Here is a 27,229-nt window from a genome sequence, read left to right as displayed (position 1 = left end):
AGGAATTTTCATTATTGAGTCTCTTCTTTCCTGAACCTGTACTCCCACTTTTCCCTGGCTCAGCTTGGTGGCAATGGAAACTCAGCTCTGCAGGGTAGAGAAGGGGCTGAGGGTCTTAAGCATTTACACTGTGTTTTCCTGGGAACCTCAGCAGGTGCCTCCACCTCCCCAGCCTCCAGATCCATCCAGCATCACCTTTCCACTGTGCCCAGGCCTGGGTGAGCTGTTCTTTAATCCCTGCAGGCCCGAGCAGCTGTAGGGCAGAGCTGGCCCAGGGGCTGGGCTGGACTGGGCTCTGGCAGCTCTGGCAGGGAAGGAGCCCAGGGCCACAGGAGCAGCTCGGGCTGGGACAGATCCAGCAGCAGAGCCATGGGCAGGGAGGAGGGAGGCAGTGCTGAGGGAAGCCCTGCTGCAGGGCAGATGTGGCACCTGCCAGCCCTGCCCTGCAGGGGACACACTGCCCTGAGCAGCACAGCTCTGGTGTCCCCTCCCAGCCAGCACAGCCCTCAGCCAGGGGCTCGGGGCCCTCAGTGCCCTCCTGGGCTGGCAGAGCAGCACCAGACATGAAGGGCATCTCTCCTGCCATGTGCCATTCCCTGCTGACCAGGGCCTGAGGGCCACTGTCCTGCCCTGGTGCTGTCTGGGAGGGGCTGTGCAGGGCTGGCCAGGGAAAGGCTTTTCCTCAGGGCTGGCTCTCTCTCTCCTTGCCTTGCCCAGGTGCTCCTGGATTGCTGACAGGCTCTCTGGGAATGGCAGTTCAGCTGCAGGCTCAGGGCTCCTCCTGTGCAGGCTGAGCACAGCAATGGGTGTCCCAGCTCCCTGTGCCCCAGGAGATCTGGGCAGGTCAGGCTGGGAGACTGTGAATGAGCTGATTCTCCTCAAGCAGTTCCATGGACAGGACCCTTGGTGTGTCCTTGGGATGCCGTCCGGGCTGGAAGGTGTCTCCAGGGGACACTGGGGGACAGGAGTATCCTTGGCCTGTAGGAGTCTCAGAAAGGTTGAGCAGGGTTGCTCTGCTGTGGGCCCCTCTGCTCTCAGCTGTGTCAGACTGATTTTAATGGGGACACAATAACTGCCCTCCATCTCAGAAAGGGCAGCTAGTGACAGATGGAGTGACAGAGCAGCTCCCCTCACCTTTTACTGAATTACAACCAATGCTCTTTCCTTGCACAGTTCTCTCTGATCTCCCTGGGCACACCAGGAATCCCTCCCAAGCTGCCTTTGGCCATCACCATTCCTTAACCCGGGGACTGGAGATGCTGCCAAGCTCCTCTGCCTCAGCAGCAGTTTGATCCAAGCAAAAGGGCCAGATCCCAGCAGACCTCCAGGCACAGGGCTGAAGGAAGGGCTCTGAGAAAAGGAAAATTGGCTGGCACAAAGCAGCTGGTACAGAGATGGGAGAAAGGGCTTGGACCTTGCTAAGGAAAGTCTCCCCTGACTTATCACTGTGTCCTCCTTCAACAGGACCCCATGGCCTAAGAGAAGAAATGTCCAACAGCAGCTCCATCAGCCACTTCCTCCTGCTGGCACTGGCAGACACACGGCAGCTGCAGCTCCTGCACTTCTGCCTCTTCCTGGGCATCTCCCTGGCTGCCCTCCTGGGCAACGGCCTCATCATCAGTGCCATAGCCTGCGGCCACCACCTGCACACCCCCATGTTCTTCTTCCTGCTCAACCTGGCCCTCACTGACCTGGGCTGCATCTGCACCACTGTGCCCAAAGCCATGCACAATTCCCTCTGGGACACAAGGAACATCTCCTACTCAGGATGTGCTGCTCAGGCGTTTTTCTTTATATTCTTCATAGGAACAGAGTATTTCCTCCTGACCATCATGTGCTACGACCGCTACGTGTCCATCTGCAAACCCCTGCACTACGGGACCCTCCTGGGCAGCAGAGCTTGTGCCCACATGGCAGCAGCTGCCTGGGCCAGTGGCTTTCTCTATTCACTGCTGCACACAGCCAATACATTTTCCCTGCCCTTGTGCCAGGGCAATGCATTGCGAGGGTTCTTCTGTGAAATCCCCCAGATCATCAAGCTCTCCTGCTTAGACTCCTACCTCAGGGAACTTGGGCTCATTGTTGTTAGTGCCTGTTTGTTATTTGGTTGTTATGTGTTCATTGTTTTCTCCTATGTGCAGATCTTCAGGGCCATGCTGAGGATCCCCTCTGAGCAGGGACGGCACAAAGCCTTTTCCACCTGCCTCCCTCACCTGGCTGTGGTCTCCCTGTTCCTCAGCACTGTCACGTTTGCGTACCTGAAGCCCCCCTCTATCTCCTTCCCATCCCTGGATCTGTCACTGTCAGTTCTGTACTCAGTGGTGCCTCCAGCCCTGAACCCCCTCATCTACAGCCTGAGGAACCAGGAGCTCAAGGATACTCTGGGAAAATTAATGATTTTACATTTTCAAAAGCATTAAACTCTTTTCTGCTGCAGTACCTTCAGAATAGAACTCTCTACAGTCCCAGCCTTATTTTTTCTATTTGTCCATTTTTTTCTTTGTTTTTTGTTGCAGTATTTCTTAGAAAGTACTCTAGTGATACTCCTTGCATTTCTATAAGAATATCTACCTTTCTTTTGAAACACAAAGAAATGCAAGAGGTCTGTCCCCTGTGCATTTAAATAAAAAGTAGTGCCTGCACTCTCGTGTGTTTCTGGAATTCTTCCTCAGCCCTTCTCTGAGGAGAAGTGGAGAGACTCCCAGCACAGCAGCACAGCCAGGGAAAATGGCCCTGGCTCTTCCCACATCTGCTCTTCCCAACTCCACCCTCTCCTTGCCAGCCCTTCTGTGGCTGTAAGGCCGCAGTGCTCTGGCAGCTTGGTCACTGTCCTGCTGCGTGTCTGTGCTGTGAGCACAGGCAGGGACAGGCCATGGGCACTGCTGGGACACAGCTGGGCTCCAGCACAGCAGCTCCACCAGCAAGGGGCATCTCCTGTGGGCAGGGCAGGAAGGCTTTGCTCTCCTCCAGAGCTGCTGTCAGCAATGTGCTCCAGGAATGCAAAGCAAACCCCAGTGCCTGGGGCAGAGGGGCAGTGTGCAGGGGGCACGCAGCAGTGTCCTGGCACAGCCAGAGCTCCTGGGATGGACCTGAGGGAGCAGCAGAGCAGGGCCTGGGCTGTGTCTTTGTTCTGGCCACAGCCTGGGAAGGTGCCCCAGGGCAATTGTCCACACCAGCCCCTGCAACCACCACACCCAGCACTGGCCTCTGCCCCACCTGCAGGACATTGTTTGTCCCCACATGGAGGGACACTAAATAACCAGGCCAGCGTGCCATGCTTGCTCTGTGCTGAGGAGATTTCAGCAGTGCATCGTGTGTGTGTGTGTATGGGGGGGGGGAGATGAACCTGAGTGAGCACAAACACCATCATTGGCACTCGGGGGTGTCACAGTTCTGGTGGCACAGAGGGCCTTAAAACCACTACACTCTACAAAACCACCTGAATTCATTGCTGGGCTGTGATTAGGACTGCCTAGAAAGAAACATCCCTGGCAGGGAGGTTCCAGGAAAAAACGCTCAGGACAGCCATGAACTGCACAGAGAGACCATTGGGGTGGGGGTTTGTGAGGAGAAATCAGAGCTGTCTCCCTTCTGAACCACCCTGAGCACCTGGACAGGGCTGTGCTGTGTTCTGGACGCTGATCTGGAACTGAGGGATGTGGAAAAGACCTTTGGTGTCAGGGCACTGTCACTGTGAGACCTCTCTCAAACCCCTTGGTAAGGCCAGAGCCATCCGAGAGGGTCCTGGGCACTTGGGAAGGGCAGACATGGAACCAGTCTGCAAACAGGGCAGGGAGGGGCACTGGGACAGTCACAGACTGGTCAGGCTCAGCAGGGAAGGGCATGTGGCAAATCCTCCTGCAGCCATTCCAGGCACTGGCAGCACAAGGCAGGGATTGCAGAACCCCCATGGAGGGAAAATAAGGGGATGTTGTGTGCCCAGACTGCAGCCTGTGACATGGTCTGCTGTGCTCTCCTAAGAGCCAGATTGGAGAGAGCTGGGCTGCAGGAGTGGAGCATGGGCTGGGTGGGAATTTGGCTGAACAATGAGGGTGAAATATCATCCATGGGACAGAGTGCCCTTGGCAGACACTACCTGGTGACATCCCTCAGTGACCAGCCCTTGACCACCAGTGTGGAACATTTCTATTATCTCTAGACACAGCACTCATGGTCCAAGCAGTGCTGAGCAAAGGGGAAGAATCACTGCCGTGGTCCTGCTGGCCATACAATTCCTAATCCATTGTAGTTCCAGGTGTTGGATAAGGGAACTGGAGGGAGGGGTTGGAGACAAACTATTGTTTATTTTCATCCATGAAGGGTCTTGATTTTCATATCTATTCAGACTTCAGGGGTTCAATATCAATTGGACATTGCTGGTATCAATCAATAAATACAAAAAGAAATCAGGGCAAGATATTCTCCCTGCATTGTTTTCAGTATAGTATATTGAATATTTACTTTGAATACACTACTGAATCTGTCTAATTAACCACAGAAGAATTAAAAACTTAAATTATTCCCAGGGGCTTTTCTTGTTTGGGTGTTTTGAACAAATACTTTTGAGTTTTTCTCACTGAATCCCTGAACTGAAAAGGTCAAGACAGAAGAGTTCCATTTTAAGTTTTTCGTGGATTTAGCATTGGCCAAATTGCCAGTGCACCCACTAGAATTATTGACTCATTTTCTGCTGTGAGATGGGATTAGGAGGAAGGCAAAACCAGCTCAAACTTTAAAGGGTACAAAGAAAAGACTTTATTACTAGAAACTACAAGAAAAAAAAGTCTCAATAAAACTTTCAGAACATTTCTCTTCCCCTTGCAACTTCTTTTCTTTTTTCACACTGGTAATGCACTGATACGGATCAGTCAATTTACCATCTCTATAAATAACCTTTCACCAATTTACTTGGGTGAGGAGAACTTTTCATCAGTCTATGGAGATTTTATCACAAGAAAACAGTTTTCTCCTGGCCTCTATGTCACAGTGAATCAGCCATTCAGGAGAATGTAAATCTGATCACTGTGTAAAAATCCCTTCCTCGACTTACAGTTTTCCCATAACTATTTTTGAGGACCATATCAACTTATGAGGCAGCACCCACAGGCTGATGGCCTCCCCTCCCCCTTGGCCCAGGGGTTTTTGTAAAAACTTATCAGGGGCAGCATTCCAGCTATGCCATGGGCTGGTCTGGCCACTCTGGGGGGAGGGGGAAGCAGCTGTCTAGTAATCCCCCTTTCCCAAGTTACTCACAATTTGGAAGAGGACAGAAAGAGAAGAAATAGAAAACACAGAGAGAAAGACAAAAAAGATACAGAGATGCACACTCTTGGATTCCAGTACTGTTCAGACAGAAATTCCAAGAGGGGATAGGGTCAAGATGTGCGCTTGCCTAGTGGTCTGCCTCAAATTCTCCTTGGTCTTCCTGGGTCCTTCCCCCAGGTAGGACTTTTGGTCATTTGGTCACTCAGGAGCTGGGATGGGGCTCCAGGGTTAGGTGTGGAGCATTGCCTTTGGTGTGACACAGACCACAGGAGCAGGCAGGGACTTGGACTGAGCCCGTGCTCCGTGTTTTTTAAAGCCCCTGGACCTTTGTGGGCCTTCCCCCCAGGTAGGACTTGAGATTGCTGGGGCAATCAGAGCCTGGGTCAGCACCAGCCCCCTGTGTGACTGACTGACAGCTCATCCCGAGGTGTCTGGGACATTGATCTCATCCAGCCCCTGACAGCGACCATGGTGACACTGCAGAACCTCATGGAACCACGGGTCAATTGTGACAAGAACAGCAGCAGATCCAAGGGCACCATGGAGACACCATGGAAACATTATGGAGCCTCATGGAACCAGAGACCATTGTGACATTCTGGTGCCTCCTGGATTCAGGGGGACCATTGTGACTCCAGACCCCTACGGAACCAAGGGTCAAGGATGAAGCTGTGGGGCCCATAGAACCAAGGAGCCATTGTGAAACTGAAACAGGGGGAATTAAAATTAAAATTAATGAGTTAAGGGTAAAAATACAGGAGGATGCTTTAACTAGAAGGGGACTGACAAGGTTCTCTGAATAGTTAACATTCACTGTCTTTGCAAGAACAGGATACAGGGCCAAGATTGTGCAAGCAGGATGGAAAAGAGAGGCCCCTTCCAGATAACAGGGATTCCTTAGACCCCTGAGCCAGCAAAAACTGGTATCAAGGTCTGGAAAGGAACCTAAGACTAATATGCAAAGAAGGTTGAAAGTTCAAACTGAGAGGAAGACTGCTTACTTCATCCCAGACAGCCACCAGAACAACCAACAAGGAGCAGTGTGCAGTCACAAAGTGCCGTGGAGCTATTTTTAATATGAAGCAGGGAGAGGGGGGATTAGGAAATGAATATGTATTAGGTGCATTGTGCAATCCTAGTTTGCAGAGAATAAAAAGAGAGGCGCAGGTTGCCAAAGGTGTGCATGTTTTTGGAGGAGCTCTATGCACCTCATTACTGAATGAAATACATACCTATAACTTACTTTTATACCTATAACTTGCTTTTCTATGCATCGATTTGGATGACCCTGTTGCTCCCCTTAGATTTTGGGGTGCCCTCTTTGCCCACTTCTGAGCTGGAGCCGGTGCAGAATGCCACCTGCACCGACCACACAGACCAAAGCTCCTGGGTGTACCTGTGCTGCATCATCCCTGAGTAACTCAGGGCTCCCTCCCACCTCTGGGGCCCTTGTCAGGAGTTTTGGGGTACCCCTGAATGTAGGGGTGCCCCCCAACAGCCCCCCCACCACGGAGGGTCATCTGTGTCCACATTGACCGAAAGGATGCAACACTGGCCATTATCTTTTCCCAGCACATCCAGGAGAGTCGGGACACTTGGGTGCTCCAAACAGCACCTGGACATCCCCAGAAATCACCTGGATACACCTGGGTAGCCCCCAGTATATCCTGGATCACCGCAAAAATCACCTGGATAACCTGGGTACCTCTTGGATAACTGGATCACCCAAAACCCTTAGGGCCCCCCAAAACTGGTGTCCCAAAAATCCTCATTGCTTTGACTGGGTGGACTTGGTGTCCCTAAATCTGCTTTGACTGTAATGGTTAGACCTGATGTCCCTAAATTCCCATTGACTTCAATGGCTGAACCCAATGTCCCAAAAATTTTTTTGCTAAAAATCTCAATTTTGGCCTCAGAATTCCCAGAATTTGGATTGAAAAGGGAAATTTTTGGGCTTACCTGGAGGTACAGCTCCAGCACAGGCCGCAGGTGTGGGATCAGGGATTCAGAATTGACTTCCAGGAATTCATCCAGAACTTCCAGAGAATCAGCACCATGATCCTGGAAGGGAAATTCCTGAAATTTAGCCCAACATTTCCCCCAGATTTACCCAAATTTCCCCATTTTAGCACCAAAGTTCCACAAAAGTCCTGTTGAATTTAATGGATAGGCTGGGTGTCCGAAAATCCACCTAGACTTAAACAGGGTAGACCTGGTGTCTCTAAATCCCAGTTGACTTTATTGGGGTAGACCTGGTATCTTTGAATCCCTATTGATTTCAATTGGCAGATTTGATATCTAAAATATGGCTATTAGAAGATTTTTATTACAAGAGATGGGCAACTCAGAGACATTGTAAAAGACAGTTTATTGCTTTATTGCACCAGTCTCATAGAAGGGTGACACATTAAAGGTGTTACATCCAATGCCATAATATCAGAAGCCATTAAATTCTTAGTTACAATGCCTTATATTAATTTTTTAGCCAATCACATATTTCTATGAACTTTGCTAATGTCTTCTTACACCAATCATTAATTGCTTTGCTTCCCACGGCTTTGCTGGCATGTGCATTTTTCAACCAATCATATAACACTCCACAAACTTGTAATGATACATCTTAAATTTCTAACTTTATAACAGGTGCTATGGCTAAACTTGAAAATCTTTTCCTATCTTACTTAACATACTGCTTTCCTTACATAATACATATCTCTGTTTGGTTAAAACAAAATTCTAGTTAAACTACAAACTTACATTCTTCTTTTATGTCTATTTTACTTTTAATGCTCTAATTCTCCAAGCTTTCTCCAAGGTCTTAGGTCAAACCTTGTTTCCATCTCTGTCTCTGAGCCTGTATGCACAAGGCACTGAGAGCTCTCCATGCGTGCATTTCCCACACCACCTCTCATCTCTGCCTCCAATTTCCTGCTCTAACTGGAACCTGGGGACACTTTCTCAGTCGTGTCCTTCAGTGAGAACCATGAATGGCATCAGAAACTTTGGAGTTTGACTGAAATCTTGAGAGGTTTCCTAACAAACCATGGTCCTGCCTTGATTTCCTCTGGTCTGGTGCAGTTCTTTTGGAAGGTTTTGAACTCCAGTTCAGGTAAAATATGTCAAAGAGCTTCTTAGATATTTCTATGGAAATATCCATTCCTTTTTTAAAGGGTATATTTTATTACTGTTCTCTTTAGAGCAGAGGTGATTGCAGCATTCTGTGGTCGATCTTTGTGAAAAATGGATTTATAAAGGATTCTCAAAGCCTGACTGGAAGTTCACATACTCTTGTACATTTGTATGCAAACTCTGAGATAAGGTGTGCGGACTTAGAAAAGCTATGGAATACAGAAGATATTGTTGAGAGCGAGATAGAACTAGAAACAACTTTCAAACCATGCCTTTGCAAAAAGACCAGATATTTTGGAGAATTAGAACTGTGGAAGATGCATTGTGGCAAGACCACATAGGGTAAAATAAGAGGTGATTGCTGTTAGAAGTATTAGCACCGTGTGTGGCAAAGGTAATAGGCTAAAAACCATTTCTAAGGTACTTTAACCAGGAAATAACATGACTTCTGATAGAATGGCATTGAGTTTTCCATCTCTTATGCTTCACACTTCAACAAGATTGAATATGGAATAAAATCTTTTCAAACGCCTCTCAGTTGCCCTGTCTCTGTAGAGCTGGGATTTCCCAACAGTGCTGTGTCCCTGAACATCAGTCCCTGAGAGGAAGCTGAAGGAAAACATCTCGAGAATTAAAAGTCCTATTCAAACTCCAAAGCTTTAATGGTTCCTACTGAGGGATAGGACTCAAAATGTGTCCCCAAGTTCCTGTTAGAGCAGAACACTGGTGGCAGGGATGACAGGTGGGGACAAACAAGGGAAAGGTGTCTCTGATGCTCAGAAAACCTGGATGTGTTTCAGGAATGCAAAGGACCAAGAGCTGAGCCCCAGCCCCTGGCAAGGCAGATCCTGTCCCTCCCTCATTGCTCAGGGCTCTTCCCAGGGCTCTGGGCTCTGGGGATGTGCAATGCCAAGGGCAGGACCATGGGGCGGCCCCTGCCAGGCTGCTGAGCAGGGACAAGGAGGCAATGAGGCCCCAGCACAGCAAGGCTCACTTGTCCCCTGCTGGCCTCAGGCCCAGGGCCAGCAGCCGTGGCCCAAGTGCTGCAGCAGTTGGATCTGGCAGGGCCTTTCAGCTGCTGCCCATCCCTGTGCCCTCTGCAGCCCAGGCTGTCCTACAGTGTCCATGCCCTGCGCCTCTGTCCCTGCAGGCTGTCGTCATCCCCCGGCTGCCCCACCTCGCTGGCCCTTCCTTTGCTGACAGTTCTGCGTCCTGCCTGCCTCTGCCTGGCCACACAAAGCCTTGGGCTGACTTTCTTTCTCTGGCTATTCTCTACTATGTCAAAAGGATCCACCATCTCTGAAACCACCCTTCCATCCCTCCCAGGACTCTCCTCTGATGTTCTCAGCCTCTACCCCACTGAGCACAGAGCTCCTTTTTCTCTATATATTGGTCATGTGCTTGAGACCTCCAAACCCCATCTTTTGAAATTTGTGGGCCTTCTCCAACATGCTGGTAAATGAAAACATGCTGCTCATGGTCTATGAATATCACCAGAGGACAAGACAGACAGACCTGAGTGTCCTGGATAGTTTTGTCTGCTGCAATCCTTGAATAGATGGAATTTTGGAGGTACAACCCCAGTTTTGGCTGTTGACACCTAAGTGAGAAGGGCAATTTTTTTCCACAGGAAGAAAAGCACTCAATGTTTGGTGTCAGATGAGAGACAGCCCACAGGAGGCCATGGCCTGACAGAGTAGTCTATCCTGGCAGATTTTGGCTGGGAGCAATCCTTGTATATGGAGAACTTTTTATGGGGAGTAACAATTTCAGCCTTTGGAAAGATGGATGGTTCTGTTCCATAGGAAGGAAACAACCAAGCCACAGTGCTCCAGGGGCAGATGAGAAGGAGCCCTACACAATACAGGATCAGGTAGATCTTTAAGGCGACCCCTGGAAAGCCAAACCACACAGATATCTTCCCTGTTCCCTTCATTCCATGAGGCCCCTCAGTGTCACAGTGTTCTCCTTTCTTCCAAGTGTCACAATGGCCCTTTGGTTCCATGGGCCCCACAGTGTCTCAATGGTCTCCATGATTCCATGACATCTTGCAAGGCCACAATTATCTCCACAGATCCCTGCAAGATCCCACTGGCCCCTTGGATCCATGAGATCCCCAAGGTGTTATAGTGTCCCCTATAGGAAGGAAAGAACTGATCCCCAGTGTTGCAGGGGCAGTCACCAGAGGTCAAGGACAGCCAGATTAGACAGTAGCAGCTGATTTTGTCTGAGATGTCTCCTTGGATATACAGAATTTTAGAGGTGGAATACCAAATTTGGATTTTAACACCTGGAGGAGAATGATGGTTCTTTTCCATAGAAAGGAAAGCACAGAACATCGGTGTTTTAGGGGCAGATGAAAGGCGGCCATCAGAGGCCAAAGCCAGCCAGACCTCTCTGTCCTGGTAGCTTTTGTCTGAAAGCAACCCTTGGATATAGGGAGTTTTGGAGATGGAACCCAAATTTTGGCCATTTCTGCATTGAAAAATAAGATGGTTGTCTTCTATAGGTAGGGAATCATAGAGGCCAAGTATTTTAAATGCAGAAGGCAGATGAGAGGTGTCTCCTGAGAGGCCAAGCCAGCCAGACCTGTTTGTCCTGGCAGCTTTAATCACAGAGAAATCTTTGGAAATACAGAATTTGGAGCGCTGAGTCTCCATTTTGACCACGGACACCTTGACAAGAAGGACAGTTCCTTTCCATTGGAAGGAAAGCACAGAGCCCCAGTGTTTCAAAACAATGTGAGAGGCAGGCCCCAAGAGGCCAAGGGCAGCCAGACCTGTCTATCCTGGCAGCTTTCACTTGGGAGCAATCCTTGGATGTACAGAGTTGTGGAGGTGGAATCCCACTTTGGGCCATGGTGGCCTGGTCGACATGGATGTTTTTTTCATAGGAAAGAAAAGTGTGATGTCCAAGTGTTTTAGAAGAAAATTAGAGGCGGCCACCCATGAGCTAAGCCAGCCTGACCTGTCTCTCCTGACATCTTTCACTTGGGGGCTATCCTTGGACATAGGGAGCTTTGGAGGTGGAATCTCAATTTTGCTTGTGAGTGCCTGGAATGGAAGAAAAGTTCTTTTTTATGAAAAGAGCCCCAGTGTTTCCAAAGGAAGATGAGAGCCAGCCCTCAGGAAGCCAAGGCCAGCCAGACTTGTCAGTCATGGCAGCTTTTGTCTAGGAGCTGTCCTTGGATCTAGGGAATTCTGGAGGTGGATTCTGGCCCAATTTTGGTCATAGGCACCTGGAGGACAAGGATGGTTCATTTCCATAGGAAGGAAAGCACAGAGCCTCAGTGTTTCAGTAGGATGGTTCATTTCCATTGGAAGGAAAGCACAGAGCCTCAGTGTTTCAGTAGCAGGTGAGAAGCCACCATCCACATGCCAGGGTCATCCAGACCTGTCAGGTGGCCCCCAAGAGGCCCAGCCAGCCAGATTTGTTCAGTGTTCCCTTGGTTCCATGGGCCCCACAGTGTCACAATGTTCTCCTTGATTCCATGAGTCCCTTAGTGTCACAATATTCTCCTTGTCACTATTTTATCCTTTCCACAATATTCTCCTTGCCACAATATTCTCCTTATTTCTGTAGTGTCACAAAGTCCTCTTGCTTCCATAAGGTCTGGCAGTGTCACCATGGCCCCTGGGCTCCATGTGGCCCCACTGTGTCACAATGGCTCCTTGGTCTTGCAGGCACCACAGCTTCATCACTGACCCTTGCTTCCACAGGGGTCCTGAGTTTCACAAGGGTCCCCCTGATTCCATGACAGACAAGAGTGTCACAATGGTTTCTTTGGTTCCAAGAGGTTGCATGGTGTCTCCATGGTGTCTCCATGGTGTCTCCATGGTTTCCCTGGATCTGCATTGTCTCAACAGCCCCTTGGTTCCATGAGTTTCTGTAGTGTCAACAATGGTTCCAATGAGGACTTGATGTGTCAAAATGGCTCCTGGTTTCCATGACATTCCATAGTGTCATGTATGGAAAATCCCGCTATGAAAAGCCAGTGCCTATAAAGGTAACAGAGGAGTCCTTCAGCTTTATTTGAATAAAAGGAAAGAGTCCACCAGGGTACACGCCCACAGTTTTCTCTCTTGAGGTTCCAGAGGGTGCAGCCTCCTTTTATCCTAAACTCCTGGCTGCACATTGCCCTCTTCCTTTCCCCATTGGCTGAGGTACTAGGAAGGTACAGCCTTCCAAAACTGTCTGCCACATCTTCCCCTCTTGAACCTGTCATTTTAAGGCAAAGTTCATAAACTCAAGCTTGTGCAGACCCACTTGTCTGTTTCAGGAGCTAAGTTGTCTGGGCTCTCTAATAAACCTGTTGTTTGAAGTTAATAGAGACATTAAGACCCATTTCAAAGATGTAAACACCTATACCTTCAGTCATCTCATTGTCTGTAAAGGCATCTTCCCTACCAGTAGCACTGGACTCCTTGAGTTCCGTGAGACCCCACGGTGTCACAACTGACCCATGACTCCATGAGGTTCCATAGTGTCTCCATGGTGTCCCTGAACCCGCATTGTCACAACTGACCCACGGTTCCATGAGGTTCTGCAGTGTCACCATGGTCGCTGTCAGAGGCTGGATGAGATCAATGTCCCAGACACCTCGGGATGAGCTGTCAGTCAGTCACACAGGGGGCTGGTGCTGACCCAGGCTCTGATTGCCCGAGCAATCACAAGTCCCACTTGGGGGGAGGCCCAGGGGCTTAAAACATGGATCAGGATCTCAGCCCGTGGTCTGTACCCTGCCTTCTGCTGGGGTCTGTGTCTCACCCACACTGGAACTCAAGGAGTTGGTAGCCATGTGTGTGTCTTTCTATAGAACTTCTGTCTTTCTCCTCTCCCTCTCCTCTCCTAATGCTCTTTATGTGGGACAGTTTTGGGTATCTCAACAACTAAAGTGTTTAAGGGTTTCTAAGGTTAAATGGGTTAAGCTAATGAAGTTCCTGCTATGACAAGTGTTTTACGTTGAATTGGATGTTGTATTAAATATTTTTCAAACATTCCTTGATTTTCTATAATTTGCCAGTAAAATTTTGTGCCATTTTGACCTCTTTAGAATATCTGGCTGGTGATTCTCCTGTGCACCAAACTCAACTAAAGGAACCTTTGGTCACCCCCAGCATTTCAGTGTTCTGGGGTGTTACAGCCCCTCAGGCTCACAATGGCCTCTTGTTTCCATGAGGCCCCACAGTGTCACACTGGCCCTTGGTTCCATGAGCATCTGGAGTGTCACACAGGGTGATGCCATTTGTCCTTGCTGCCCCTCCCATCCCAGTGCCCCAGGAACAGCCCCGAGCCACCTGTGAGGGACAGGCCCTGCTGGGCCAGGCCTGGGCTCAGCCCTTGGCCTTTCTGCTGCCTCCAACCAGCCCAGGCCTTGCTCAGCATTGCAGTTCCTGCTCACAGCCTTTGGCGCCTGCAATCCTGCCCTCAAGGATCTGCTCTCACCAGTGCCTGGGGAGCCTTTGGCAGTCCCTGCCCTTAGTGGGGCCACTGATGCTCCAAGGGACTTGGAGTTTTGCTTCTGACTCCTTGAACAGCTTCTTCAACCTTCTATCAGTGCCTGAGGCTCCTGGACTCAGCCCCAAATCTACTGTGGGGAACATTGAAATACAGTAAGCCATCTGGAGCTCTTTTTCTCCCTCTGCTTGTCATCAGTTCTCCAGGGCTTGTGCAGCTGCTTGGAGTCAGTTTGAAGTTCTCTTAAGAAGGAAGATTTCAATGTGCATCTCATGACTTTATTTTACTCTAAGGAATGTTTTTCTGTTTTTCATTTCAGAGAGGAACTGATAGAAGTGTTTCACAAGTGATTTTCATGCTGAATGTCTCCTTAGGAGCTCTGGGCACAGAGAAGAATGAGCCCCTTGCAGACTGACCCAGTTTGGACAACCTCCTCCTCACCCCCAAGCTCACCAACTCATGGTATCTCCCACCTGGGACTGACAACCAAAAATATAAAAAAACCTCATCAATTTCTCTTTAAAACATATAATATTTGTATTCTATACATTTAAACGTAATTTTTATAGCTATAATAATAATCTTTATATTATTAGCAACCAAATAAATTATTGGTAATTTTTCTAAGTAAAACAAATCCCATAATTAATAATTAAGCTCTATTGGTTATTTATTTCTCCCTCTCTAAGATAATTTGTAATATTTATAATCATTTTATCATCTTTCTTATCAGCTTTTTCTCAGACAGGCTCAAGGTGGGCACTAAAGGGTCCACAGAGACATTTCTGGGGCACGTTTGGGGCACTTTTGGGTCTGGGGAAAAAATTTAGAAGGAAATCTGGGTTTCAGAGTGGCACCTGGGGGTCCAGGGGTGCCCTTGGAGGTCACGGAGGAGAATCTGGGACCCTTCGGGGTCTGGGCGGGCACTTGGGGTGCTCTAACGGGGCTCTGTGTGGCGCGGGGGATGATGGGAGTTGTAGGCGCGGGTATAATATGGGTGAAAGGGGCTGCGGAGCATCATGGGAGCTCTTGGCGCAGCTGCAGTGTCTCTCTGTGGGGTGCAGGGCATGATGGGAGATGGAGTCTCAGATGGAATGGCATTTTACCGGAACTGTGGAGCATGATGGGAGCTGCAGTCCTGGAAGTGCCTCTTGCGGAGAGTTTGGGGTCCGGGAGGGCACTGTGGGGACACTTTTGCTTCTGAGCAGCGACTTGAGGTCCTCAGGGGGGAACGTATACAGTTCGGGAGAGCTTGGAGGGATCTTGGGGGGCTGTAACAGGGCTCTTCAGGGCACGGGGCATGGCAGGAATTTTAGGCGACTGACTGGGTTATGAGGTGCTCTGAGCTCATGGGGGATGGCAGGAGATGAATTCCCAGAAGTGCCTGTAATGAGCATCTGCGGGCTTGGGAGCATTCAGGGGATTCGGGGACGGTTTTGGGAGGTTCCCAAATGGTCGCTGAGGGGACACTTAGGGATCCTGGAGGTTCTGGAGGACATCTATCGGACATGTGAGGGGGAACACCAGGGTTCTGTGGAGCGCGGGGCATGACGGGTATTGTAGTCCCGGCTCCAATGGGGCTCTATGGGGCCGCGGGGCATGATGGGAGTTAGAGGCAGAAAGGAAAGATGGCGCCGACTCCAGGCACCACCCCTGAGGCCCAGATCCCCGGCCCTGAATCTCCTTGGTGGCACCTTGGGCTGGCACACACCTGAGGAGTGTGTCTGTTTTCCAGAGGGAAAATTAGGAATTTTAGATTGCGTAGAAAATAACAAAAAGGAAAAACTCCTCTTTCCATGAGAGCAGCCAACTGTCCAAGCAAAGCAGGTCCCAGGTGAGTGAGGGCAGACAGGATGGGGTTGGGGAATGTGGAGCAAGGTTGTCCACACTGGCTCAGACCTCAAGGCACAGCTTCTCTGAGCAGGCCAGACCTCCTTGGGAGAGACCCTGGATCAGTATCAATCACAGAATGCTGCAATCATCTCTGCTTTATAGAGAGCAGTAATAAAATCCATCCTTTAAAATAGGAATGGATATTTTTAAGAAGCACTTTGAAATATTTTTCCATAACTTTTGTAGGAAACATTCCTAATGAACTGCACCAGACCAGAGGGAAATCAAGGCAGAGCCGTGGTTTGTCAGGACTTGCTTGATCCCAATGATCCCCATGGTGCATTTGGTGCTGCCAGGGAGCTCCAAATAATATTTTGGAAATACTGGCTGTCTCTCTGCAGCGCTGCCCTTGCAAGTAGCTGCCTCTGTGCCATGAGCCCAGCCCAGCTCAGAGGCACAGACACAGCACAATGAACCTCTCAGGGGTTGGGGCTGAGTCCCTGGACATCAGTCCCTGAGAGGGAGCTGAAGAAACCTCTCAAGAATTCAAAGTCAGATTCAAACTCCAAAGTTTCTCTTACTTTTACTGAGTTCCACAGATAAATATGAAGGGGAAAGTTTCTTAGGGGATGAATTAGAGGAGAAACTGATGACAATCACGTCAGGTTAGAAAAAATAAGGGCAAAGGAAGAAAACAAATCTCCCAAAAATTCAAAGTCAGATTCAAAGTCCAAAGTTTCCTGAAGTTCTGATGGGTCCCACTGAGGGACATCACTGAGAAGGTGTCCCCAGGTGCAGGTTTATTGTTTATATGTTATATTTTTAAAGTGTGGGTTTACTGCTCTTCTGATATATTTTTTAAGTTTGGGCTTATTTTTTAATGCTACTATTTTGGTGGGGATTTTTTTCTTTTTCTGAATGAAGCAGGGAGATAGGACTTCTGAGTTGCTTTAGAAAGTGTGATTTACTTCCTATACTGGCAGAAAGGTGAAGCTTGTCTTACAGATGGCCACAGCATGGCTTAGAAGTCACAAGACTTACAACTACATGGTCTTTTAAGGATTTATTAACCAATAAAACATTGTCAACAGAGATATTTATGTTTCTAATTCAATCCTAAATATTTCGTCTTATTGGCTCACACTACAGTGTGAACTGTCTTATCCAATTGTATCTTGAGAGACAAAACTTACATTGCTTCACTCTAAAACTTCTTGTTACCTTTGTAACTACCTTTATTTTTTCTGTATTTGAAATTCTAAAGCTAAACATACACAACCGTGTTTAATTCTAAGCTTTGGCTTACAGATCCAATGTTCTGAAAATTCCTTGCATTTTGAATTCCAACACCCAGGTTCCAGTTAGAGCAGAACAGTGGAGGCACTGATGACAGGTGGAGACAAACAAGGGAAATGTGTCTGTGATGCTGAGCAAACCTGGATGTGTTTCAGGAATGCAAAGAGCCAAGGGCTGAGCCCCAGCCCTGGCAAGGCAGATCCTGTCCCTCCCTCATTGCTCAGGGCTCTTCCCGGGCACTGGGCTCTGGGGATGTGCAATGCCAAGGGCAGGACCATGGGGCGGCCCCTGCCAGGCTGCTGAGCAGGGACAAGGAGGCAATGAGGCCCCAGCACAGCAAGGCTCACTTGTCCCCTGCTGGCCTCAGGCCCAGGGCCAGCAGCCATGGCCCAAGTGCTGCAGCAGTTGGCTCTGGCAGGGCCTTTCAGCTGCTGCCCATCCCTGTGCCCTCTGCAGCCCAGGCTGTCCTACGGTGTCCATGCCCTGCGCCTCTGTCCCTGCAGGCTGTCGTCATCCCCCGGCTGCCCCACCTCGCTGGCCCTTCCTTTGCTGACAGCTCTGCGTCCTGCCTGCCTCTGCCTGGCCACACAAAGCCTTGGCCTTTATACCAAAGGGATTATTTGCATTTTTAATTTGCCTGTGAACAGGAACAAAGTATGTATCTGGTCCAAGTTTCCCAGCAGGGATGGCTGGAAGAGAAGAAGAAAACATCTGGCTCAAGAATGCCTTGACAGCAGAAACAAGGACTGAATGTAGGAATTTGGTGTGGGTTTTATAGAAATAGGTAAATTGTAATAAAGATTTAGTGACCAAATACTAGCAACACTGTTATATAATGACATGCCCATGTAAGGTTAAGAGTTATCCCACATTGGACCTGAGGCCTGAAAAAAATTATGCCCCCTTTAGCACCAAATTATTTTTAGGAGTCCTATTATTATATTTTGGAAATTTGTTGACAATGGAGCCTCACAAAACCAATGAATCAACAGTTACGCTACAGGACCTCCAGGAACAAAGGGGCCTTTTGACACTGTGAGAGCTCATGGAACCAAAATCCATTTTAACTGAGCGGGACTGCATGGAACCTATGGTCTATTGTGACACTGCAGATCCAAGGAAACCACTGTGGCACTGAGAAACCTCATGGAACCAGAAGTACATTGTGACAGAGAAAGGCCTCATGGAACTAAAAGTACATTGTGACACTGTGGGGCCTCATGGAACCAATGCTCCATTGTTATACTGCAGATCCAAGGAGACCATGGTGACACTGTGGAACCTGCTGCACCCATGGGTGCATTGTGACACTGCAGAACCTCATGAAACCAAGGTGATCATGTTATATTCCAGAACCTTTGGAACAAAGGGTCCATGGTGACACTTCAGAACAGTTGCTGAGAGTATGAAAGCTCATGGAACCAGAAGTTCATTGTGACCAAGGGGCCATTGTGACACTGTGGATCCAAGGAGGCAATTGTGACACTGAGGAACGTCATGGAGCCAAGGGTCCATTGTTACACTGTGGGGACTCATGAAAGCAAAGGTCCATTGTGACACTGCAGGGCTTCATGAAACAATGGAGACTATTATGAAACAGAATCACAGAATTAACAAGGTTGGAAAAAGACCTTTAAGATCATGAAGTCCAACCTATGACCTAACATCACCTCATCAATTTAACCATGACTCTGAGTGCCATGGCTTTTTTTAAATACCTTGAGAAGTGGTACCTCCACCCAATCACTCGTTCAGTGAAGAATTTTTTCCTGGTGTCAAATCTATACTACCTCTGGCTCATCTTTAGACTGTATCCTCTCATTCTGTCAGTGGTTGCCTGGGAGAAGAGACTGATTCCCACCTACAACCTCTGTTCAGGTAGTTGTAGAGAGTCTCACTGGAGACCATTGTGGCCACTGGGGCCATTCTAGCAGGGCAAGGCCTCATGGAATCAAGGGGAGCACAGTGACAGTGTGGGGCTGCATGGGACGAAGGGGCCATTCTGACACTGTGGAACCAAGGAGACCTTTGTTACAGTACAGGGCACCATGGAACACAGGAGGCCATTGTGACTCTGCAGGGCCTCATGGAACCAAGGGCACAGGAATGACACTGGGAGCTCTAAGGGACCAAGGGGGCATTCTCACTCTGCAGAACAAAGAGAGAATTGTGACACTATTTGGCATCATGAAACCACGGGTCCACTGTGACACAGCACAGCCTCATGAAACCATGGTGGCCACTTTGAGACCTCATGAAACCAAAGGGCCATTGTGGCATTTCAGGGCATTTTGTTACAAGGGGCCAGAGTGCACCATGGGGCTGAATGGAACCAAGGGGCCATTGTGACACCGTGGGGTCTCATGGAATCAGTGCTCTGTTTTAACACTGCAGGGCCTTATGGAATCATGGAGACTATTGTGACACTACAGGTGACACCTTGGGGAAGCCACCTAGAAGGTTAAGAGAATAAAGTGGCTGTCAAAAGCCTCCCAGATGCTACACCCAAGATGGATGGTGGTGATGAGTTTTTCAGAGAGATATAAGTTTGGTCAATTTACATATAAGGGGTTAATCCTCCAATTACAGCTTCAGGTAATGAAGTCATATTTCCCCAGTTTGTCACACCCCCCACTTCACTTTTTTTTATACACTTCAGAGTCTGAGGCTGTAGGGTATCCTTGAATTTCAAAAGAATTGTTTTGTCTGACCAAAATGTAAAGACATTTAACTAACATTTTATATGGAGTTTCGAGTTATGCCCAAATGCAGTAGAGGATTTAAAAAATATAAAGGCTAATATTTAAAGGCTTTACAGGCCTCATTGAACCAAGGGGCCACAGTGAGACTTTGCAGCCCCGTGGAGCCAAGGAGTCCTTGAAAGCCTACAAGGCCTTATGGAAGAAAGGAACCATGGTGACACTGTGGGGTCTTGTCAGGCCGAGGGGTGATTGTGTCACTGTGTGGCACCATCGAACCAAGAAGTCCATGGTGATGCTACAGAGCCCCATGGAACTAAGGATTCATGTGACAGCGCTGGACCCCATGGAACCAAAGGTCCATTGTGACATTGCAGGGCCTCATGGAATCCTAGAGGTTGTCATGAAACTTTGAGGCCTCCTTGAATCAAGGGGCTCTGCAGGGTGTCATGGAATCGAGAAGACTCTTCCGCCATTGTGAGTCCCCATGGAACCAAGGATCCATTGTGATACTGCGGCACCCAGGAGACCCCTACGACACTGCAGGGCCCCACTGAAATAAGGGGCCACTATGGCACTGCAGGGCCCCATGGATCCAAGGGAACAGGTGACAGGTCTGGTTGGCTTGGCCTGACTGGTCAAACTGCCCTTGGCATGTCGAAGGTCTCTTCTCATGTGCTTCTGAAACACTGGGGCTCTGGGACTTCCTCCAAAAGGAATAGAACTGTTCTTCTCATCCAGGCACCCATCGCCAAAATGGGACTCCCCCTAAAAAAATACCCAATATCCAGGGATTGATCCTATACAAAAGCTGCCATTACCAACAAGTCTGCCTCACCTTGTCTTCCTGAGGGCCGGCTCTCACCTGCCTTCAAACACTGGGGCTCAGAGCTTTCCTTGCTTTGGAAAAGAACCATTCTTCTTCTCCATGTGCCTGTGGCTGAAATTGGGATTCTACCTACAAAAGTCCTAGATTCAAATATTTCTCCTACACAAAATTTCCATTTCAGACAGGTCTGTCTGGCCTTGGCCTCTGGTGGCTGCAGTTGATCAGTCCCTGAAACACTGGGGCTCCATGGTTTCCTTCCTGTGGAGACCATGGTGGCACTGTGGGGATGCCATGGAACCAAGGCTCCATTGTGAAACTGTAGGGCACAATGGATCAAAGGGATCATTGTGACACTGCAAGGTACCAAGGATCTAAGGGACAATTGTGACCAAGGACATCACTGTGGCACTGCTGGGCCGCAGGGTCCCAAGGGGCCGGTGTGAAGCAGCAGGGCTTTGTGGAACCAAGAGGCCAGTGCTGCATTACAGGGCCTGGTGCAGCCAAAGGGCCGTTGTGATCCTGCAGGGCACCGTGGATCCATGGAGACCATTGTGGCACTGCAGAAGCAAGGAGAACATTGTGACACCTATGGAACCACGGGGAAATGGAAGTGATATGGCTGGTTTTGCTTCCCAGGAGCCACCTGACAGATCCAACTGATCCTGACATGTCTAGGACTGCTGCTCATCAGCCCTGGAGCACTGGGGCCCTGTGCTTTCCATCCTCTGGAAAAGAACCAGAGGATGTCTTTCCACAGCCAAAATTGATACTCCTCCAGAAAACTTCCCCAAATGCAAGGGCCATCCCAGACAAAACCTGCTGAGACAGGATGGAGAGCTCTGGCTGCCTGTGTCCTCTGGTCACCGTTTATCTCAAGGAAGCCCTGAGAAAGCTACTTGAAGAGGTTTGACTATTGGAACATCAGTGAGTCTCTCATAAGCTGAAAAATCAGATGTTCTTCTGATCATATGTGTATTTTTCCCTCAGTGTATATTACACGTGAAATAGATTTTTTAAGTTAAATAATATTATTCTTATCATCCACAATGTTATCTGCCACAAAACACCTCCTATACATATGGATGCAGGTCACCTGTAAAGGCAAACACAATGAAGAATCCTGCAGGAATTATTTGTCTTTGCTCCCATCTGCCACATCTCCTCTGGAGCTGGAGGTGCAGCCGTGGTGCCCACAGCAGCTCTGGGGCTCTGTGCCCCATGGCCTCCCTGCTGGGCAGCCTCTGCCAGCTCCTGCACAGCCCGTGGCACCTGTGGGCCTGCACTGACAGCCCTGCCCAGGGCTCTGCCGGGCTCTGGGCCAGCAGAGAGGCCGGGCAGGGCTGGCCATGGCCGGGAACAGGCCCTAAGCCCCGCAGGAGGATGGAGCTGGGCCACAGCCAAACTCAGCCCAGGGCAAACCTGGGCTCAGCAGCCAGGGCTGGCAAGGGCTGGGGACAGAGGCTGGCGCTGACAAATGTCCTGGGCCCCCTCCCTGCTCTGTGCATGCCACCAAGGGCACAGAGCAGCCTCCTCTCTGGGCCACTTGCCTGTTTCCAATGCCTTCCACAGGTGCTGGCCCTGCCCCACAAGGGCTGGGCTGAGTCCTGCCCCTGCACGCTCAGCCAGGCTGAGATGGACACTGCTGCTTTCTCTGGCAGGCTCTCTCAGGCCAGTCCAGCTCCCTGCAGGCTGTGCCAGCTGCCCTGAGCTCTGTGCAGCACCAAGGGCCTCTCCCCAGCACAGCCCAGCTGGCTCTGGCCCCACAGCTCTGCTCAGGGCAGGGGGCTCTGGGCAGTGGCCCCATGGCCTCAGCCCCTGGCAAGGGCACAGCAGCAGCTGCAGCTCAGACAGGACTCAGCCCCAGCCATGGGCAAGGTGCTTGGCCAAGGCAAAAGGAGGCTCCCTGTGTGCCCTGCTCCCCTCTCCCTGAGCTCCTGAGAGCTCTGCAGCCCCTGCTGCCATCCCATCTGCCCAGGCCAGCACAACAGCCCCGGCCTTGGGGCCCTGCAGAGCTGCTCCTGCTCCAGGCCCAGGGCCCATCCCAGAGCTGGGGCAGCCACAAAGCTGTGCCCATTTCTGATCATTCCTGCTCTGATGAGGATGGATCCTCAGCCACTTGGAGGATGATGATGAATTTTACTATTTCGGAGGCCTCTTCATTCTTGAGCTCTTCAGTTCAGGAATTCAGTGGCAAAGGCTCATAAACATTTGTTCAAAACACCCAAACAAGAAACACCTCTGGGAATAATTTAGGTTTTCAGTTCTTCTGTGGTTAGTTAAGATGTCAGATGTGTATTCCAAGTGAATATACTGTTTCTATTGGAAACAATGTGGAGAGAACTTCTGTATTGTTGCCTTTTCCTGTTCATAGAAGGATATCAGCCATGTCCAAATGAAATTGACCCCCAATATTTTTTAATGCAGTCAGAATGGATATGAAAATTAAGACCCTTCATGGCTGACAATCAATACCACTTTGTCCCCAACCCCTTTCCAGCATTTCCCTCATCCAACCCCTGGGACTCCTATGGATCAGGAATGGTGTGGCCAGCAGGACCAGGGCAGTGATTCTTCCCCTGTGCTCAGCACTGGTTGGGCAGCCCCTCGAGTGCTGTGTCCAGTTCTGGGCCCCCAATTTAGGAAGGACATGGAGGGGCTGGAACATGTGCAGAGAGGGGCAACAAGGCTGGTGAGGGGTCTGGAACACAAGTTCTGTGAGGAGTGGCTGAGGGAGGTAAGGCGGTTTGTCAAGGATAGGAGGAGGCTTGGGAGACCTCATCACTCTCTACAACTCCCTGACAGGAGGGTGCAGCCAGGGAACAGTGATAGGACAAGTGGACACAGCCCTAAGATACTTGGGGATGTTTAGGCTGGACATTAGGAAATATTCTTCAAAAAAATGGTGATAGTGCATTGGAATGGGCTGCCCAGGGAGGTGGGTGAGTCACTGACTGGAAGTGTTTCAGGAAAGATTGGATGTGGCACTGAGTGCCATGGTCTGGGTGTCAAGGTGGTGTTGAGTCACAGGTGGGACTTGATGCTCTCAAAGATCTTTTCCAGCCTGGGTGATCCTGTGATGATTGTGACACTGCAGGGCCCTGGGGAAGCAAGGGGCCATTGTGACACTGCAGGGCCTCGTGGAACTGAGACGACCATGGTGACACTGTGTACAACATGGCACCACAGAGCTAAGGGGCCACTGTGACACTGTGGGGCTGCATGGAAGCAAGGAGTCCATGGTGACACTCTGGGTCCTCGTGGAACCACAGAGGCCACTGTGACACTGCAGGGTCTTGTGGAACCAAGGGGCCATTGTGCCACTGCAGAGCCAAGGAGAGCCTTGTGAGAGCCTGGGGCCAATGTAATCAAGGGGCCAGTGTTCCACTGCAAGGACTCTTGGAACTAAGGGATCAATTGTGACACTGCGGTGCCCCATGGAACCAAGGATCCCTCGTGACACTGCAGGATCTTGTGTAACCAGGGCTCCATTGTGACACTGCAGCACCAAGGAGTTCATGGTGGCACTCAGAGGCCTCATGGAGCCAAGAGGCCACTGTGACCCTGCAGGGCCTTGTGGGACCATGCAGAGCATTGTGGCAGAGCAGGACCTCGTGTGATGATGGGGCCATTGTGACACTGCAGGGTCCATGGAACCAAGGGGCCAGTGTTGCTCCTCAGGGACTCATGGAATGAAAGAAACATGTTTGACACCGTGGTGCCTCTTGGGACCAAGAGACCATTGTGACCCTGTGTAACCAAGGAGAGCATTGCTGCACTGTGAGACCTCATGGAATAAAGGATCCATTGTGGCACTGCAGGGCCTTGGGGGATCAAAGTGCCATTTTCACACTGTAATTCCTAAGGATCCAAATTACTTTGTAACACCCAGGGGCCCCAGGGACCTAAATGGACATTGTGGTACTGGGAGGCCTCATAAAGCCATGGTGACACCAAGCTGGGTGCGAATGTGGATCTGCTGGAGGGTAGAAAGGCTCTGCATGTGGATCTGGACAGGCTGGATCCAGGGCCCAAATCCAACAAGGTGAGGTTTAAAAAGTCCAAGTGCTAGATCATGAACTTTGGCCACAAAAATGCCTGTTACACTACAGGATGGGGGACAGAGTGGCTGGAGAGTGGCCAGTCAGAAAGGGACCTGGGGACACTGCTGGACAGCAGGCTGGACATAAGCCAGCAGTGTGCCCAGGTGGACAAGAATGCCAATGGAACCTGGATGCCATTGTCATTCAATGGCCTGGATTATAAATGGTGTGGCCAGCAGGACCAGGGCAGTGATTCTTCCCATGTGCAGCAGAGCTGAGGCTCGACCTTAACCATAGTCCTAACTATGTTCTGGACCTCTCTAATTTAAGACAGACATGGAGGTGCTGGTGTGTGTCCAGAAAAGGGTAACAAGGTTGGTGAGGGGCCAGGAACATGAATCCTGTGAGGAGTGGCTGAGGGAGCTGGGGATGTTTATCATGGAGGGGATGCAGGGGAGACAAGGTGGTATCAGGGCACGGGTTGAACATTATGATCTCCAAGGTCTTTTCCAGCCTGGCTGATTCTGGGATTCTCTGAAACCACCCCTGGAGCAGCTGCAGGATGAGCCCTGGGCCTCCACTTCACAAGGTCCAGCAGCCCAGGTCCCTCAGCTTCTCCTCACAGCCCCAAAGCCCATCCTGTCAGTCCTGCAGAGCCTCTCCAGCCCCTCCTCACTGCCCAGAACAGGGAGCCCCACACCCAGACACACCAGCCCAGATGTGCCCCCCTGCCCTGTGGTGCCTCTGGCAAAGGAGCAGCACGAGGCACTGCAGGAGCCTGCAGACAATTCCTGAAGCACTTGTAGGATGATCCTGCTCCCCAAGGGACATTCCCATGGTGCCAGCTCAGGAACTGCAATGGGGAGTGGGGCCAGTGAGGAAAGGGCAAACACGGATGGGCCATTTTCAAGAGAGAGAACAAGGAGAGGCAATAGGAAAAATATTGGATTAGAAGAAAGGAAAGAAAGCCAAGGTTAATCTAAGGAAATATTCAGGGCAGTTTGGGGGTGGCTGCTAGGCAGCCCTGGCTCTGAGCAACAACGTCTGCAGTGGGACAGCAAACTCTAAGCTCATGGGAACAAACTTTCTGGCTGACTGTAGAAGCCACGACAAACCTGAGTGGTTTCCCTCCCATCCCCAGCCCTTGCTGGCCCCAGGGCTGATGGCATTTGTGCTCACTCAGCTCCATCTCCCCACAACAGCACCATGGGGGTGCTGACGCCTGCTCTGTGCAGTGCAAACAGGGGCTCCTGAGCCAGTGCTGCCGTGTCTGTGCCTGCAAGGATGCGGCACCTCTGTGAGCTGGGGGAGAGGCCAGGGCTGCAGAGGGGGGATGTTGTTGGCAGGTGCATGAGGACGCTCTGGGACGCTGCCCTGGGCTGTCCAGCGCAGTGGGGATGGATCAGCCCCTGCTCTGCTGCTCCTTGCCAGGGTCTCCCCCTTGCAGGGCCCTTGCAGAGCACCAGCCATGCTGTTTGCCCCCAGCCTGCCCACGGCCAGCCTGGGGCTCCTCACAGGGGTTTTCTCTGCTCAGCACTGGCCTGGCCAAGTGTTGTGGAGAGAGCCTGGCCAAGGAGCCTGGAGCCCCCAGGCCCTGGCCTGAGGCGTCAGCGCTGCCCCAGCAGTGCCCATGGCCTGTCCCTGCTGCAGCCCCGGCACTGCCACCCCCAGGGCTGTGCCCGGCCCCGAGAGCACTCAGGGCCTGCAGCAACACGAGGGGCAGGAGGGCAGCGGGGCAGTGGCACGGGAGCAGCACTGGAAACACCAAGTGCTGCTGCTGCTGCTGCTGGGCACAGCTGCTATGCCAGCACTGATCTGCCCCAGCTCTGCACACAGACATTGCTGCTGCAGCTCCAGAGAAGGAAACAAAAGGGGCATCTCTGGCAAAAACTTTGCTTTGATAGATGTCCTTTATTTCATTTAAAGTCACCAAGTATGCAGCTCCTCATTGACAGAATCTGTGGGTCACAGGGAATGTGGAGACAAATCAAATGTGCAATGGAACAAATAATAAAATTGCTTTACGGACAATATGAAAAAAAAAGCATAAAAGAATCCCAGAACCAAACCAACAAGAATTATTAAAGATGACTTTTATTACAGGTGATTTACAGAAATTTGCTAGCAATCTAATGTCCCTGAAAGCATCGATTCATCAGTCTCCACACTGCAGCCTTGAGCTCCTGGTTCCTCAGGCTGTAGATGAGGGGGTTCAGGGCTGGAGGCACCAGTGAGTACAGAACTGACAGGGACAAATCCAGGGATAGAGAGGACATGGAGGGCGGTTTCAGGTTGGCATATGTAGCTGTAATGACAAAAACGGAGACCACAGCCAGGTGAGGGAGGCAGGTGGAAAAGGCTTTGTGCCGTCCCTGCTCAGAGGGGATCCTCAGCACAGCCCTGAAGATCTGCACATAGGAGAAAAGAATGAACACAAAACAACCAAATAACAAACAGGCACTAACAGCAATGAGCCCAAGTTCCCTGAGGTTGGAGTGTGAGCAGGAGAGCTTGAGGATCTGTGGGATTTCACAGAAGAACTGGCCCAGGGCATTGCCCTTACACAGGGGCAGGGAAAATGTATTGGCTGTGTGCAGCAGTGAATAGAGAAAGCCACTGGCCCAGGCAGCTGCTGCCATGTGGGCACAAGCTCTGCTGCCCAGGAGGGTCCCGTAGTGCAG

At 50.3% G+C, this 27,229-nt stretch overlaps 2 protein-coding genes across 2 annotated transcripts; one reads left to right on the top strand and one right to left on the bottom strand.

Annotated features, from left to right (window-relative positions):
* The first annotated feature begins 858 nt into the window (after window positions 1–858).
* On the top strand, window positions 859–2,420 carry LOC130266009 (olfactory receptor 14C36-like). Its single transcript, XM_056515345.1, has one exon. The coding sequence runs from the start codon at window positions 1,395–1,397 to the stop codon at window positions 2,418–2,420; it is 1,026 nt and encodes a 341-aa protein (XP_056371320.1). The 5' UTR covers window positions 859–1,394.
* Window positions 2,421–5,922: 3,502 nt separating this feature from the next.
* LOC130266008 (olfactory receptor 14J1-like) lies at window positions 5,923–27,229 on the bottom strand (the record flags this gene model as incomplete). The annotated part of the gene is made up of 3 exons (XM_056515344.1): window positions 5,923–5,970; window positions 7,225–7,326; window positions 26,768–27,229. Coding segments are annotated over 3 exons (612 nt in total), but the record flags the coding sequence as incomplete, so codon positions are not given.

The sequence above is a fragment of the Oenanthe melanoleuca genome, unplaced genomic scaffold (genome assembly GCF_029582105.1).
Source record: "Oenanthe melanoleuca isolate GR-GAL-2019-014 unplaced genomic scaffold, OMel1.0 S001, whole genome shotgun sequence".
Taxonomy (NCBI): Eukaryota; Metazoa; Chordata; class Aves; order Passeriformes; family Muscicapidae; genus Oenanthe; species Oenanthe melanoleuca.
The sequence above is the reverse complement of the archived record's forward strand: the minus strand, read 5'-3'. Positions and strand labels throughout refer to the sequence as shown.